The sequence below is a fragment of the Aethalodelphis obliquidens genome, unplaced genomic scaffold (assembly GCF_003676395.1).
Source record: "Aethalodelphis obliquidens isolate GAN/ISIS:26980383/991018 unplaced genomic scaffold, ASM367639v1 scaffold48, whole genome shotgun sequence".
Lineage (NCBI taxonomy): Eukaryota > Metazoa > Chordata > Mammalia > Artiodactyla > Delphinidae > Aethalodelphis > Aethalodelphis obliquidens.
In genome coordinates, this window is record NW_020837992.1 from 14702545 (window position 1) to 14719075 (window position 16531).

Consider the following 16531-nt stretch of genomic DNA (forward strand, 5'->3'; position numbering starts at 1 on the left):
TTTTCTGGCCGCGAGGCACGTGGGATCTCAGCTCCCTGACCAGGGATCAAACCCACACCCCCTGCATTGGAAGGCAAAGTCTTAACCACTGGACCGCCAGGGAAGTCCCTCATCCGTGATTTTAAATACCTAATAGCCACATTTAAATTTTTTTTCAAAAGGGAAATTTAATATTTTACTTAGCCCAATATATGCAAAATATTGTATCAGCATAAAATCAATACAAAATTGTTCATAAGATATTTTACGTTCTCATTATTGTTATTTTTTTGTACCAAGCCTTCAAATACCTGGTGTGTATTTCACACAGCATATCTCAATTTGGACTTTGCCCATTTCAAATGCTCGGCCACCACCTGTGGCTAGTGATTACGATACTGAACAGTGCTTGGGTGTCACCCTCATACACCTTAAACAGGAATGCGAAACATCCCCTGTGCCCTCCCCGGAGCTTAGTTTTCTAACGCCACAGGTTGGGCCTGCTTTTGAAAGATCAGACTCCCGCAGGATGCGGGATATCTGATTTCTTTGGCTCAACGTGGTGTTTTAGAGATTCATCCACATCGCTGCGTGTTCAGCTCTCGGTTCCTTTTAGTTCAGAGACACCGTAGTTACCCAGCTGGCACTTAACTCCCCTGGTTGGCATATGTGAGAGAAGCCATGTGAGTAAACCACCCTGAAAATACAATAATACGACTGATGACCTCAGCTGCCTGGCGGGCGCCCCTTCCTCTCGGACACTCCCTTATCACCCCTCCCTCACTACCACGTGGGTTCCGCCTCAGCCCTTCCTCACTCGCTGCGTGACCGCATCCAGCCGGTGGAGCTGGACAACTCCCAGCGTTAGACCCCAGCACCACCAGCCTTGCACCAACCTGTGTTTCTCACCATCTACTAGCTGATGCCATTTGGATGTCCTGTGGTGACCTTGGATTAAGTGCACCCCAAACCCCCTGCTCCAGTAGTTACACTGCACTGGACAGGACCACCAACCATCCGGCTGCCTGGACAACCTTTCGTCCTCCCTCTTCCACTCGCCCAGAACAGTAACCAAAAAGTTCATAACTAAATGGATGAATTCCATAATTCTAACTTAGAAAAATCTTGCAAAAATCCATACCATCTCCAGCCACATGACCATCATTCAAACCCTTAACACGTCCTACGTGGAATATAACGGCAGCTTCTAACTCGGTCCGCCACCTCCAATCTACTCCCCCTGCACTTCTGAATCAGGTCTCCACAATGCCAGCTACTTCTCTAAAGAACAAATCTGATCGCCACCTAAAAGCCTGCCATAAGACTCTACTGCAAGATTAACACAAACTCCTTCATGAGGCCTGCAGGCCCTTTACAATCTGATCTGACCTCTATTAAAGTATTTAATACGTTTTGAAAAATGCTCTATGATCTCCTTTTTGATTATAAGTTCCTCAAAGACAGAAATGTCTCATTCATCTCCCTGTTCCCAAAGCCTGGTCCAATGACTAGTACAAAACTAATGTTCAAGAAATATTTTGTTGATTCAGTGAATGCTTTAGTAAAGCTTTTCTTCAGATGTTAAAAGACAGTGACTCCTTATCGCTTACATCATATTCAAAGCTGAGCTTATAAGCAGTCAGTGTGGCTCGAAGAAGGCAAGTCATGAAGATGCGGAGAGATGCGAGATTTACATTTTACTGTGGGGTTTTACTGCAAAGGAGAGTCTGCTTTTCAATACATGATACATCCTTTAAGATAAGGAGTCTATTCTTGTAATAAACACACCAGACCTTACACACCCAACGTTATTACCAGGAGAGGCTCTGTACGTTTTCCAAAAAGACTGCCATTATTCAACACATTTTTGGGACTGTGCTCAGAAACAGAGTTTTTACAGGAAGCTCAAGAAGGTGTCTTATTTATAAGCATAGCTCCTCGTGGACGCAAACTGTATGTCCAGCTTGATCACCCACTTTACTAAGTCTGAGTCCAAGTGACTAAAGGAGAAAAGTTTGCCACCACCAAGGAGATTGCTAGGAATGCACAGCAATTCAATGATAAACGCAGACACGTTAATCCCCAGGAAGACCTGCAAGGAGGCGTGCAGCAGTGGCATCTTCCCTGGGATGCATTTATGTAGTCATCTCAACCGAGAGTTTTGAAGAGGGTGATACTGACCCGGATGAATAAGGTTTAGCAACTTTTAAGATGTAAAAATTATATCCTATACGCACTGCTGATATGCAGACTTTTATACATCATTAGTCTATATCCAGGGAGATTTCGGCATTGATGCATGTGGCACATACTCATTTTGTGTGAACGCACGTATATGTGCTGACACGGCACGTGAGTACTCGGGTGTCGGTCTGAGAGCCTTACCATGATGCTCTTGTACATGTTGCCATTGTTGTCCTCTATGCTGATGCGGATTATGCAGGTGTCTTCGTTCTGTTGGTTGTAAACGGGGGGCAGCACTGTCGAGGTAATGGATGTCACAGAGACAGAGCGCTTGTGGATTTTCGGGTTGTTGTTGCAGGGCGGAGGGGAGGAGAAGGGGTTCATCAAGGACGACATCCCTGAGGAAGCTGTGTCCATAGAGTGGATGGAGGAACATGAGGAAGAGGACTCGGAGAGCTGGAAGGGTAAACACAGCCCAGAAGGAAACAGAACTGTTAGGAACCCTGGCCAACAGTGTGCTTCCCAAGTTTCAAAGCAGAGGTCGAGGTTGAGACTAATAAACTTCCGTTATTTCCTTCACAGCGGCCCACAGCACACGTGCGTCTTATTTCTGGTGGAAGCACCCCCATGGCAGATGCCTGTCAGTGACTCAGTGCTCAGCCGAATCACTCTGCATCATGGGAGGCAAGGTGGTCCTCTCATTTCCAGAGCTTTTAGCTGCTCTGAAGGAGGGTAACCAGCAGGTGGCAGCAAATGCCAGAAACTAGAGGCAATATGGGCTTGTGAAGGAGCCCCGAAGCTCACCGGGCAGAAAGCCCAGTCCTACTGCCTCGAGCAGGAAGGACGCTTGACCTGCCCCCAGAGATCCTTTCCACTGTGATTCCGTTTCACCGTCAGATTTTGGAGCAGGAGAGAAATGGCTATATTTTTAGAAGTCTCTAAGATGAGGACCACAGATTATCCAGCTCTGCAGGGAACATGAGCCCTGCAAAGGCACCTGGAGATGGCCTGGCCCCAATCCCTCTCTACTGCTGAGGAACCTGAGGCCACAGCTGCTGACAGCACCATCAGGCTGTGCTCTCAAGTTTCCTGACTTCCATGGCCAGGTTCGCGGAGCAAGGGTGTAGTCGGTGAGAATGTGGTGAGTGAACACAGCACACCACTGCCCCAGGGATGCTCAGCACTGTGAGGCTGTGAGGTCTGTGATGAGCTTTCAGACATCTTATCTCATTTTGGTCTCCCATCTTGTGAACAAAATTCAGAGCATTAGAAATATGAGGGAAACACGATTCAGAGAAAGAGAGTGACTTGCCCAAGGGAACACAGCCTATGAGAGGCTCCACCACTCAACCACATTTGCTTCCAGAACCAACTGTACACATTTTCATGTTGTATACCAAGGATAATTAAAGAATGAGGTACTAGAGTTAATGTGTTTTTCTGATTAACGACAGGGTTCTCATATGTGCAACACTAAATACCAAAGAAATAGGATGCCCCCAACTCATTAGGTGGTGGTCCAAAAAATGTCATTAATTGAATCATTTGAAATATCAATTCTTTTTATAGAAACTTACAAATAATTTCTCAAAATGAGCTGAGCTAAATTATACCACATTAATCCAATAAAATAATCTGGAAGTCATTTAAAAAATAAATAACTTACTAATTTCTTTCATACCCATCTACTTTCCCATGGAAACAAAGTACAGAAATGTAGCTTTCTGATTCTCTGGCTTCCAAGTAAAATGGAGTCTCCTCTATTTTATTTCCTATGACTTCCCTTTGCTGTGGCATAACTGTACATCAAATAACCGTACATTCAATTCGACTGCATCATTAGTTTAATAGAGCCAGCAAGATGATGTGACAACTCTAGTAATGCAGGTGTCTAACTGAGGCTTTATCATAACATTGTTTAGTTACTTTTTTTTTTTTCTTAGCTTCCCAAGTGAATCAACTTAGTGGCTCAATTTGAGGGCTAACTGGTGGTGGATAATTTTAACAGCCTGACTTTGCTTGCAGGTATACTACACAGTAGCCAAGAGGGTCCCCTTTCCAATTACTGGTTCAATTTTTTCCCCTTCCCTTTCCTCCACATAAATCCTTTTTCTTTTGTTAGATTTTTTCCCATGATTTTAATGACATTTAAGATAAAGCCTTGAAGATGCCTGGGTTATATAGCACCATTAAACAGACCACCTCTTGAGCCCAAATTCTTACTGGGAATTTAAGTAGTGTGGAGCAAGTGTGAAATAAATGTTTAGAAACCACGATCAGGGGAATGAAGAAAAAGGAATGCAAATTACACTTCACTCAAAAGAGGGACCTCACAGTGTGGCCAGTGGGAAAGGCAGGGTGGGCGGGGAGGGCTGCAGGACCTCAGGGTAGGGAGGAGCTGTGAAGGTCTCTGGGGCCAGCCAAGCACTGAGCAGAACTGAGGCCTTTCCAGTTAACATTCGGGGCTTCTGCAGCCCAGCAACTACTTGCGTCCAATTCAATTACTCATTTTTAAACCCACAGAAATTCGTGACTCTGAAAACTGTTCATCCAAAGAATTAAAATTCATGACTTGCGCAAGAAACTGAAGAGCCAGTGTCATAAGGGGGGAGACAAAAAGGATGCAGCAAGGGGTGTGCACAGGACACACGCAGGGCTTCTGCATAGCTTTAAAAGGGATGACCCGGACCTGTGTGAACGTCCACTGCATCAACAGATGCAAATGTGATTCTATCTCCTTCCTGGACAGGGAGAAATCCCACAAAGATGTGGGCAATAGCTTAGTTGTCACTGTTGTACAATGTCCATCATCAGAAATGGGGCCTAAAAAGCTTAAGAACCTGTCAAAAGGTGAATGATGGGGCCTCACTCCAGATTTTGACAAAGTCAATGCTGAGTGTCAAGTCACGGAGAATGATTCCATCCCTGATTAAGGAGATATGCTTGAGAGAACAGCCAGTCCCTGGGTGTTCGCAGAGCTTTCCTTCAATATTTGGGGCATTAAAGGTGTGTCTCCAGATTTCAAAGCAAAAAGGTGAGAAATCCCGCTAGGGCAGCATCTGAGTCATCTCAGGTCTAATGAGCCCTTCCTGGATTGGCTATTTTGTGACAAGGCCACCTGAGGGTTCCCAGGTTGCTGCTGGTGCTTAGAACGCAATGTGAAACAGCACACGCATCCCCTTGCAGAATGGCAGATACAAATGAAAGGAAGGAATTGTTACCAACACCCTACCTCACTGGCCTAAGCATAAGCTAAGGGGCCACAAGTCACTTACACAGCAGGTCTGGCCACAGCCAAGATCCTCCCCCAAATGGTGCAAGTCCTATAGTCACATCAAAGTTGACATCTCTGACCCAAGCTCCTTGACCAACAGACTGAAACAGGTGTGTATAGAAGATGAAGGTGGATCTTTTGTTTCCTTTTCACTTATTTATGCAGCTATGGAGAATAAAAACTCTCTCTGGGAATTCCTTTATCACCTCTCATCACTTTCCCTTTTGGCGGACACAGTAGATTATACACTTATTACCAATTCCTCAACCTCCCCTGCATCCGTGCCCTTTGCCCTGAGACTCCACAGTTCCTCCCATGAGAAGTGGCATGTAGTTCCCCACCTCATTCATTTATGTGGGATTTGGCCACATGATTTGCTTTGGACAACAAATTTTGGGAGACAGAACCCAACTGAAGCCTTGTTACACGCTTGCAGGACTGGGACTGCCCTCTTGCTTATCCAATGTAGCGCGATAAGAGCATGCCCTGGGTGGCTCCTAACTCCAAAAATAACGAGAGGCAGGTAGAGCAGACCTGGACCAAACCCATGGCCTAGGGCCAAGCGCAATCCAACCTGCAGGTGCAGGACAGAGGATAAATGGTTGCTGTTTGAGGTCACTAAGTTTTGGAGTGGTTTGCCCTGCGCCATTATTGTGGTGAAACCTTGGCTGAGACAAGGTATGACACCGAGAGACTGACACATCTTTGGCTCTTGACTTTTTGCTCCAAGAAAATTCTCCATCTCCTGAATAAAGTGTAGCTCATGTTACAAGTCACAGTCCTTCAGTTGCCTCTGGATGTGGGAATGGAACAATATTTCAAAGGCTCAATGAATGTCGCTTCTAGACATGTTTCTATAAGGAACGAGTCCCCAGGTTGAACTCTGCTTTTAACACCTCTTAAAAACATGACTTGCAAAATGCTGTACAGTGATCAACTGGAAAACAGATACCCCTCGTGTGGCAAACACTAGGTCAGGTGCCCGCATTAGGAATTACGGAAAAGGGTTAAGTATATACCTTTTTTTGAGCCTCATCAGGTGTGTCCATGGGAGTGATGGAGCCCTCTTCCGCCTCTGAGTGATTTGACTCACAGGATGACACACTGACAGAGTCCATGCTCTCACCAGAGCTCCCGCTGGCAGTGGACTTGGGCTGTTCTTTGGTGGGAGTGCTACTGGTGATAATGTCCGACCCCAGAAACAGTCTGCAGAAAACATAATGCCAGGCATTCAGGCTCTTACAAATCTGGAATCCATGATTAAGCAAATATTTTTGTGTTAATTGAATCCTTGATGTTTTCTCGGTCTTGTGTACCCTGTCATTATTATTTTAGGGAAACATTTGCTACAAAGTTTCTAACAGATCACAGTAAACATCTTGTCCCAATAGATTATTCCCAACCTCAAAGAACACACAGATTGCTTAGCTGAATGAAAGGTCATATTAATCTGAGGTCTTTCTGGGTCAATGGTTCTCCATTTTTTGAGAGTTCTGTACCACTTTGACAGGGTCAAATTGTCGTGGCCACACTCCTATCACTTCCCACCATAAAATAAAATCCAGGAGGCAGAAGAAGGAGGCTGGCACTGCGCTGGACAAGAAACCAAGAAGGAAGACTTCTTTTCTAACAATCTAGTGAACTAAAATAACCTAAACTCCTTCACTATAAAACAACTAGATGAGAAACATTAAAAATTCTTTTTAAAGTTGGGCTTGCAAGACAGTAAGAAAAGTTCCTGCGGGCCAGAGATGAAAAGTGCATTGAAAACCAGAACATGCAAACCAATTCTGCTCTGGATGGGGAGTGGAGGTACCAACCCTGGCAAAATAGGCACATGGGTTTCAACACGTACAAAGGATCCAAAGATGAGGGCTTCTGTCTATGTAAGGTGGGCAGTGAGTACTGACATCTTTTACAAAGAGCCAGGATCCTCAGAGGGCTGTACCCTTAGTAAAAAGATGGGCTAAAAGAAAAATCTTCTTACTGACATAGGAAGACAGCAGTGAAACTTACCTGTTGGCCTGAGCTTGGGCAGGAGAAAAATGTCTCCCCTGATCATGTGTGATTTTAGCCAGCACCTCACTCAGATCTGCTATTACTTAGCTGATCTAGGAACTAGGAACTCTCAGGCCAGTGATCCTTCTGAAGAAACTAGCATTTAAAAAACAAAAACAACAAACTTCCTGGAGGAGTACACCTTCAACATAGGCTGCAGAGAATTCCCTGATAAAGATGAGCTCACAATACAAAGTTACAAAATACACACAAGGAAATAACCCACCCAAAGAGAGAGTCAACCGGCATAACAAAACAGCAAATCTAGGCTCCTGAGAACTTTAGATTACAAGAACTGTCAGAAAAAAAGTAATAATTTATTCATTCATTCATTCAACAAATATTTGAGTATCTACCATGAGCCAAGCTATAAAACAAGTATGTTGAAAAACATTAAAGACGTACAAGAAGAAACTGAAAATGGGAGTTAAGAGCGAGATGCTCTGACGAAAGGACAGGAAGATAATTTGCAAAAACAATTTCACTTCTAGAGTGAAAAAGGTAGTGACTTAAATTTAAAAACTCAGTGGAAGGATTAAATAAATGTGGAAGAGAAAAACTGTGAACTAGATGATATGTCTGAAGAAAATCCTCAGAGACCAGCATCAAAATATAAAGACATGAATAATAAGAGAGGGTAAAAGACACAGAGAATGGAATAAGAAACGCCTGCATGTATGCAGGGAGAATTCCAAAAGAGGACAAATGAGAGAATGGAAAAGGGACCACATCTGAAGAGACAGTGGCTGAGGAGATTCCAGAACTAATGAATCACATGAATCCTCAGATCCAGGAACCACATCTTGAATAGGATAAATAAGACTAAATCCCCACTTAACCTGCACAGTGGTACATCAAAGACAAAAGAAGTTCTTAAAAGCAACAGGGCAGGGGGCATAATGCAAAGGAACAGAATTCAACAGACATCTCAAAAGCAACAACAGAAGTCAGAAGACATGGAATAATATCTTCAAAGTGCTGAGTGAAAGTAACAGTAATCCTTGAACTCCATACCCATCTAATATAATTCCAAGAGTGAGGGCAAAATAAAGACTTTCTCAGACAATGACTGTTTACCATTAACAGACAGCAAGGAAGGAAGTTGTAAGATGCAAGAAGGAATGGCACGTAAAGAAACTAGCAGACAGGCCCAAACCCAAACAAGCACTGGCTATATAAAATAACGGAAACAATGAAGATGGGTTTGATTTTTTTTTTATTAAATAATTTTGGGAATTACAAGCTCAAATTCCAAGACCTAAAGCATATCTTTGTTCTGTCTCATTTCCACCCCACCATCTCTTGCCCCATTTTCCATGTCACTTCCTTTCTTGGACCTCCAAGCACTACTGGGGCTTTGGGAAAAAAGCTAAACTGACCACGATTCACAGAAGAGAAAATAATGCTACTGTCTTACTTCTCCATGAATTACAAGGTAGACCTTTGAAGGCTGTGAATTAGTGGTCCTTAGCCCGTTCACTGAGAGTCTCTAACTTAGAACTAAATTGTTCAAAGACTAAAGGTTCTTCCATTGGTACAATTCCATGAGGTCATTCTGCTTTGCAAAGATTAATTCTAGCACAACATTAAGCATCTCTGACCTTCCAATGAGGCACCTCTTCCCCTAAGCCTCCAAAACTCTCTCCAATCTCTTTGGATGATGGGTGATTAAATGTGGGGAGAGGAAAAAATACATTTTCAACACTTGTAAAAAATGCTAAGATCATAAAACTTTTTGAAAATGAATGATGAACAAACACCTTTATATGTACAAGGAATAAGATGGGGGACATGTGACCTGTGCTATTCATAATAAATGTTCAAACTCAACTGCAGATACCAAGGGTTAAACTCAAGCATATCGGCAAGATTTCACTAACGAGAGAGATGTATGGAGTGTCCACCACGCTTCGTGCAGGACTCTGCACGCTGACAGTACTGCCTCTCCTGGACGTCACATGAATATCCTCACAAAGGCTGCACGCAGCTAGAGTGGGTGCTGGAAGAGGACCCCGAGCTGCTAGAGCACCCAGCACAGTAAATACAGATACTCGGAGTCAAGGGAAGCAGTTATATAAAAATGAGCATGCAGTGGCCACTTCCAGGCACAGGGTCTAATTAGACTGACATCAGTCTTCCTTTCCTTCCTTCCTCCTGAGCCTTTCTCTCCTCCTACTTTTCTTCCTTCCCTCCCTCATCTTCTCCCCTCCTCCACTTCTTACTTCCCATTCCATCTTTCCTTCCCCTCTTCCTTCAGAAAGTATTTCTCCACTAGGAAGACGGTAAAAGAGTTATAACCTTGGCTCTAGAGCTAAATCTTGGATTTGAGCCCAGATCCTACAATAACTAGCATACTACTTACCTTGTCTGTGCCTTACTTTCCTGGTTTATAAAGTTGGTATAATAGCAGGACCTACTAGGTTATTTTGCGGATTGGACGAGAAATACATGTATTGTTTTCTCAGAACAGTGTTGGCACACGGCTCAATGTATTCATTCAATAAATATCTATTAATCATCTACATGTAAGGCACCAGTCTAGGTTCCGGGGTTAGCAATGAATAAAAAACAGACATAAATGCCCGTCTTCATAGAGTTTGCATTCTAGATAATAAACAGACACATACAACATAGAGCACGTCAGCCAGAGGGAAACGCAATGGAGAAATCCAAAGCAGCTGAGGGTGAGACAGTGTGCCACGGGTAGGTAACGTGGACAGGCTGTAGTATTAAATAAGGTGGTCAGGGAAGGCTCACGAGAAGGTGACAAAGATCTGGGGGAAGTGAGGGAGTGAGCCATTTGGCTATCAGGGGAACAGTGCTCTAAGCAGAAGAAACAGCAAATAAAAATGAGTGTGACTTGTGTGCTCAGGGTGGCCTGGGGGGCCGGAGTGCACGGAGTAGAGTGAGAGGGAAAGGTGAGAGGACAGACGGGGATGGGACGGGCAGATGGGGTTCGGTTGGTACTGCAGGTCTTGAAGGGTCTTGAGGGCCACTGTAAAGACTGGATTGTACTCAAAGGGAGACAAGGTGTTACGAAGTTAGCTACGCCTGGCACTGAGCTGGGCAAACAGCCATGGGTATGGTGCACAAGGTTCCTGCTCTCAGGTGGCTTACATTCCAACGAAGGTGACCGCCGGTATGATTGGGACTGACTGGGCAGACGGCAACATTAGACAGGATGCTCTCTCAGGAGGTAATGGTTTTGCCGACATCTGAAAGGAGCGAGCCCCAGAGAGAGCACACGCCAGGCCACAGGGACATCTAGTGCAAACACCTGGTGCATCTAGCGCAGAGCGAGCCTGGTGTGGTTGAAGGATGGCTGGGAGACAGGTAAGCCTGGATCCTGGGGAACAAGGGGGCGTGTCGGACAAGAGGAAGGTGGTAAGAAGAGTAGGGGAAAATCACGCTGCACCTAGTGAAACAGGATAAGGAGTTCAGGGCTACCTTAAAATAAGACCATCAGAAGTTGTAAAGCAAGGAAGCGATGTAATCTGGTATACATTTTAACACATGACCAGACTACTGGGTGGAGAACAGATTGCTGGAGCAAGGGTGGGGCCGGAAGCCAGTACTGATGTTGCTGGAGTGCTCCAGGCAGGAGATGATGGTGGTTCAGACCAGAGGGAACACTGGGGAAGAATGAGTGGATTTAGAAAACCTATTGAATTCATGACAGAAAGATAAACTATGTAGTGAGTGAACTGGCTCAGGGGAACTTTGTTGAATACCCTTCCCCTCCCGACTCAGACGGGACCCCCCTTGGGGCCCCGGGACCCCAGGGTGGCACTCACAGGCTGAGCCTCTTCACCATGCTCTTCCGAGGCTTGGGAGAGGTGGCACTGGCATCGGCAGCCGCTTCGATCTCACAGGAGAGGGCGTAGCTGGGGGAGAGAGGGGAGCTCATGAGGGCGGAGCTAGGGAGGCGAACAGATTTAAATCCACACGATTTACTGGCTTCCTTTTAGAGGCGGGCTCTGAGTATTCAAAGTAAAGATATGTACCATGTTGTTCCATGGCGAATGTCAGAGGGTACTGACTTAATGACCAGACTGTACAGATTGGCACATCCCTCCTCAAAGCCCTGCTGGTGCACAGTGAGGCTGTTTAGTTTCGCAGGCGTCAGACACATGAATTTGCCTGCTCTGGCAGCATCAAAAGCTGACTCCCTTCTGTTTTCCTGATTGTTCTCAACCCTCTGCTGGGCCAGGGGAAGAATCATTTCTTCTCTCCCACCTCCCTCCCATTGCTGTGTGTGTGTGTGTGTGTGTGTGTGTGTGTGTGTGTGTGTGTGTGTTCGCGCGCCCATGCACGTGCTCAACTTACTGTTTATCTAAGGGAAGTGAAAGAAGAGACATTTGTAAATGATCTAATCTTCAGTAAATAGACATAGGCAGTTATATTATTGATAAAAATATATAAATATATAAATATATAAATAAATATTTATATAAATATAAATATAAAAAATATAAATATAAAGATTTCTAATTGACAAAACCTCCTAAATTAAAAATGCTCCAGATTCAGACGTCTATATGCCAGGCAGATATAACTTCCACAGGCACAAGAAGAATTTATATCTGCCTTGAAATGTCTTTTATGAAAGCTTGTAGCTCTAGCTAGAAGATGTACTTGATTCTCGGTAGGCGAGGAAGGCTAAGTGGTGAATATTAGCTTGGGAAGTTGCTTATTATGTGTACTTTTTTTAAACCTAAAGATGTATCCAGGTAGTTGATCAAGCAGAAGTATTCATTGAGATGGGAATTATTCAAATATTAACTTAAGCCGTAGGGGTTTTATAAACAGCAAGAAAAAAATGGGATGTGTTTAACAAGATTCCTTTAATCATTAAAAAGTCAATTCCACAGCTGATATTCTGAGTCTGAACTCTCTGATCCAAACCACCAGCCATGGTGTGTATGTTCCATATGTGAGAAGGATATCCACAGAGGAAGTTCATACACACTGATCATCAGACCAGAAAATGTAAAGAGAGGCAGCAACTGTTTTGTTTTCTACATAGCAAAGAAAAAGTCTCATTAACTGATGAGTACTCTGAATTAAAGGTTGTTTTTTTTTTTCTTGAGTCAAAGGTTTTAATGTAACAGGACCAACCCATTCTGAGATTTAAAAGGACCTCAGAAATCATCTGGCTTTCAAATGAGGAAACAGGCTTCCAGGGTTTACATGACCTGTCCAACATTATATAACCACCTTCAGAGCTTAGGCTTAGAGTCAGGCAGACCTGAGTTTTGATTCCAAACTCTATCACTGACCAGTAATAACACTTCTCTAAACCTCAATTTCCTCATTGGCAAAATACTTATTTTGCTGTCAACTTCACCCTCCCTGTTGATAAACTTTCAAGGAAATCCCCTAGTCTACAGCAAAAGTCAGCAAATATTTTCTGTACAGGGTGAGTCGCTGTTGCAACTACTCAATTCTGTCTTTAAAGCACGAAAGCAGCCATAAATAAGAGGGAAATGAATGGGTTGTGTTCCAGTACAACTTTATTAATGGATATTAAAATTTTAATTTCAAATAACTGCCTCACGTCACAACATTCCTCTTCTTTTGTTTCTTTTTCAACCATTTAAAAATGTAAAAACAGGAGGTAGGCTGGGTATGGCCTGTGAACTCTAATCCTCTGAACTACAGGGTAAAGGCTACACACCCCTCCCTGCTGGGCCAACATTCAAGGCACTGGAGTTAATGTACCTTTCCAAGCTCGTCAACCTCTATTTTGACACCCATCCCTTGTGAACCAACCAGAGTCCAATTGTTCTTCCAAATGCCAAGCTGGTCAGGCCACCAGGTCTTTGCTCACGTTCTCCTCTCTGTCTGGAATGTTCTTCTCCAGTTCTCCTGGTGAAATCTTTTCTTTCTTTCACAGCCCAGCCCAAATGTTAATGCCTTCATGTTATCTTCCCTTTTTCCCCCCCTTCCTTGGCCAAGTGAACTGTTCCTGCCTATGGGTCCTGCAGCACTGTGACTATCCATTGTATTTCAATTCTTCATGAGTCTGTCTCTCCTCCCCACTTGAAAGCTCCCTCAAAGCTAGTACCAATTACTAATAGTGACAAACATGGTAACGATGCTGTCTCAAATATGATTACATTTAATCTTCTCAAAGAAACATTTTAGAGTAAGCATCCTGAAGATCAGGAAGAAGAAGTGACTTGTTCAAGGTGACAAAGATAAATAAATGGTAGAGCAAGAATCTGAAAGCACATTTTCTGATGCCATCAGTTCAATTCTTCCTGCTATACCATTAACCTTTGAAAACTGAGGATCTGGAACCTTGGAGCTGCTCACTAAATAGTTGTTGAATAAACGGCCAAATGAGGAACCAGATGCAGTATCCCTCTGGCCAACACCACAGCTCTGCCCTGATGGGCAATGTGTCCTCCTACCTCTCCTCCTCTGTTAGGAGCTGCTGCCTCTGGAACCACTGGATGAACTTTGGGTCTGGGGTCATACAATAGCTGTTGCAGGCAGACTGTAAGAGCTTGATTTGGGCAATCACTTCAAATTCCTAGAGCAGACAGAGCACCAAAGAGAAAGAGTGAATTAAAAGGCCAACCAAATATACATCTTTTCAACATGAAAACACACCACAGTAGATAAATGATGGACAAATGCATCTAGGAGGATTCTAAAGTACTGCTTGTAGCTCTGACTCACTGGTGTCTTTGCATGCTTTAGTGGTCAATCCTTCTTTCTCCTTGAAAAAAGCAATTTATGTGAATAAAACAAGCTACCAAAGTGACCCAAACTAGGTACTACCTAAAGTCATAGTGACTTCCTTTTTCTCTTTTCCATCTCCATTCTTGAGACAGAAAAGTTACTTTTTAAGCCTGAGTCCTTCTAAAATGTATTTAAAAATTCTACTTCCTAAAAGATAAGGAAAATAATTACTCTAAGTCAGGAAGCACACAAGTTTCCCACCCCCATCTTCTTCAACCCTTACCCCTCAATAAATAAGTTTTGGTAGGGCTGAATATCTAAACAGTCTAGGGCCTCATAAACTTGCATGTTTAGATTTCCTGAATCCTTGGGGTATTACTACTCCAGTAAATCATTTAACTCAGTCTTTTAAAGCTCACAAGAGAAGCAAGTGTATAATTATGTCCAAAATTATTTATACTTCTTTAGATGTTTCAATAAAGATGTTTTTAAAGTCAGCAATGGAAATAAGCTTTAGCTTTAGGTCTTACACTCAAACTTTCCCAAAGTTTAACACGCTAGTCTTAAAAAGAAAGAGATTACCATCCAGGGTTATTCTGAAGGGAAAGGACAGAGACGGGTAACTGTGGAGGCAATAACTGAATTTGTTTTAATGTTACAGGACAGAAGCAGCCCAACAACTGGCAGATTCCGTAGGTGTCAACTTCCCATCCAGTGACCTCCACCCTTGGTCTCAGTATCCAAGGAACATTTATCATCAAACGCTACCAGGGACAGAAGGCTTACATTCGTCTAGGGTAGTATATCTCGTTACTGATGAGTTCAGCCTGGTCAGCTCCTAAAACTTTGGTTTTAACTGCAATGTCATTTCCTCCTGGAAGTTTCTCTGACCCCACAAGTTGGGGCTAGATGCCCCTCCCATGTGCTCCTATAATACCCACTACTTCTGCTCACAAGCCCTTATCAGGCTGCATTGTAACTGCCTGTTTGTCTACTTTCCTCCTTGACTGTGAACTTTATGAGGGCAGGGAGCTCTGGGCTTTTTCTGCTGCAATCCCTAAACCTACCACACTGCCTGACCCCTGTTAGGTCTGCAGTCAACGTTTGTGGGATGAAAGAATGAAAGAATAAGTAAAGAACAATGAGAGTTACTACGGGGTGAGGTTATTATTTTGCTCACTCATATTCCTTGAAATTGTTTAAATATACGATTTTAAAAAATACTAAACCCATAGCGAATTTTCAAAGCTCTGTTTTATCTTTTTTCATGCAGTGTGGAACTCTTCTACTCTCCACAGAAAAATTTCAAATTGATGTTGCACACCCCTTCCTATGCTGACAGGAAAGGAAAAGAATAATTATCCACATGTTAACAATGAAGACCGTTTCCTTTCCTCTCTTCAGTAGGCCTACACGAGTTAACCATCTTCATTAACCCTTCCATAACATATACTCTTATGAAACCCTTTCTCCTTAATAGAATGGACCTGTTATTGCTGAAGCTGATTGTAAAGAAGGAGATGATGAGGGGGTAAAGGAATAACTGCAGGCTCAGGAGAGACAGGACAGCATTTGAACCCTGGCTGACTCTGGTCAAGTTACTTCATTTCTCTGCGTCCTGGTTTCCTCACCCTTGAATTGAGGATGATAAAACCTACCCCACAGGGCTCTTGGGCAATACCACATAACAACATGCCAAGGACAATGACATCTGATAAATTTTCAATAAATGCTAATTTTTTTCTGCCTCTGCAAAAAATTTAAGTCTCCACTCCTCTAATTTTTTTCGTGCCCAGATGAAGTAAAATGGAAAACCACAGCCAAGACCCCTACTTACCCTTCTCCTCTTCTCAAAGTTTATCAGCCCACCCTGAAAGAAATTTTTTTAAATGAATGACAAACCAAGCTACTTTGAAACTCAGCCTTATTTGTTCTAGATTTTTGTTAAAATAGCTCAAAGGGATAATAAAGTCACAATTATTCATGACACTGTAATTATGGCTACAATAGAGGAAAAGAAACATCATTCACTTAAAAGAAAAACATTCTTTTAATTATAATAGGACAGGATTGGCAGACGGCCTTCTCTTAAGATGTCTGAAACCAACTAAAACAGTCATGATAAAGGATTTACAACACAGAATCCAAATACATTTGCAGAGACAGTAAAGACAAAAGCTTGAGTGAATGTTCTGTTACACTTTTTTTTCTTTACCAAAAGCAACAAAAACAGATGGTCATTGACTCATACTGGAAACCACATTGTCAATGTTTTATCAAAAGAAGTTTATCAAACTTCTACACAACATCATCACCGAACACCGAAGTTAAGTTTCAATTCTCCAT

General features: G+C 43.1%; 1 protein-coding gene across 3 annotated transcripts in view; it reads right to left on the reverse strand.

The window, feature by feature from the left end:
- The window catches only part of RGL1 (ral guanine nucleotide dissociation stimulator like 1), a 280022-nt gene that overhangs the window by 7437 nt on the left and 256054 nt on the right, over positions 1-16531 (reverse strand). For all 3 annotated transcript variants that reach the window (XM_027083044.1, XM_027083045.1, XM_027083047.1), the window contains 5 exons: positions 16023-16055; positions 13912-14033; positions 11290-11379; positions 6457-6643; positions 2365-2619 (listed from right to left, as the gene is read on the reverse strand). In XM_027083044.1, the coding sequence (XP_026938845.1) occupies positions 2365-2619; positions 6457-6643; positions 11290-11379; positions 13912-14033; positions 16023-16055 (687 nt within the window). The remainder of the gene's footprint in view (positions 1-2364; positions 2620-6456; positions 6644-11289; positions 11380-13911; positions 14034-16022; positions 16056-16531) is intronic.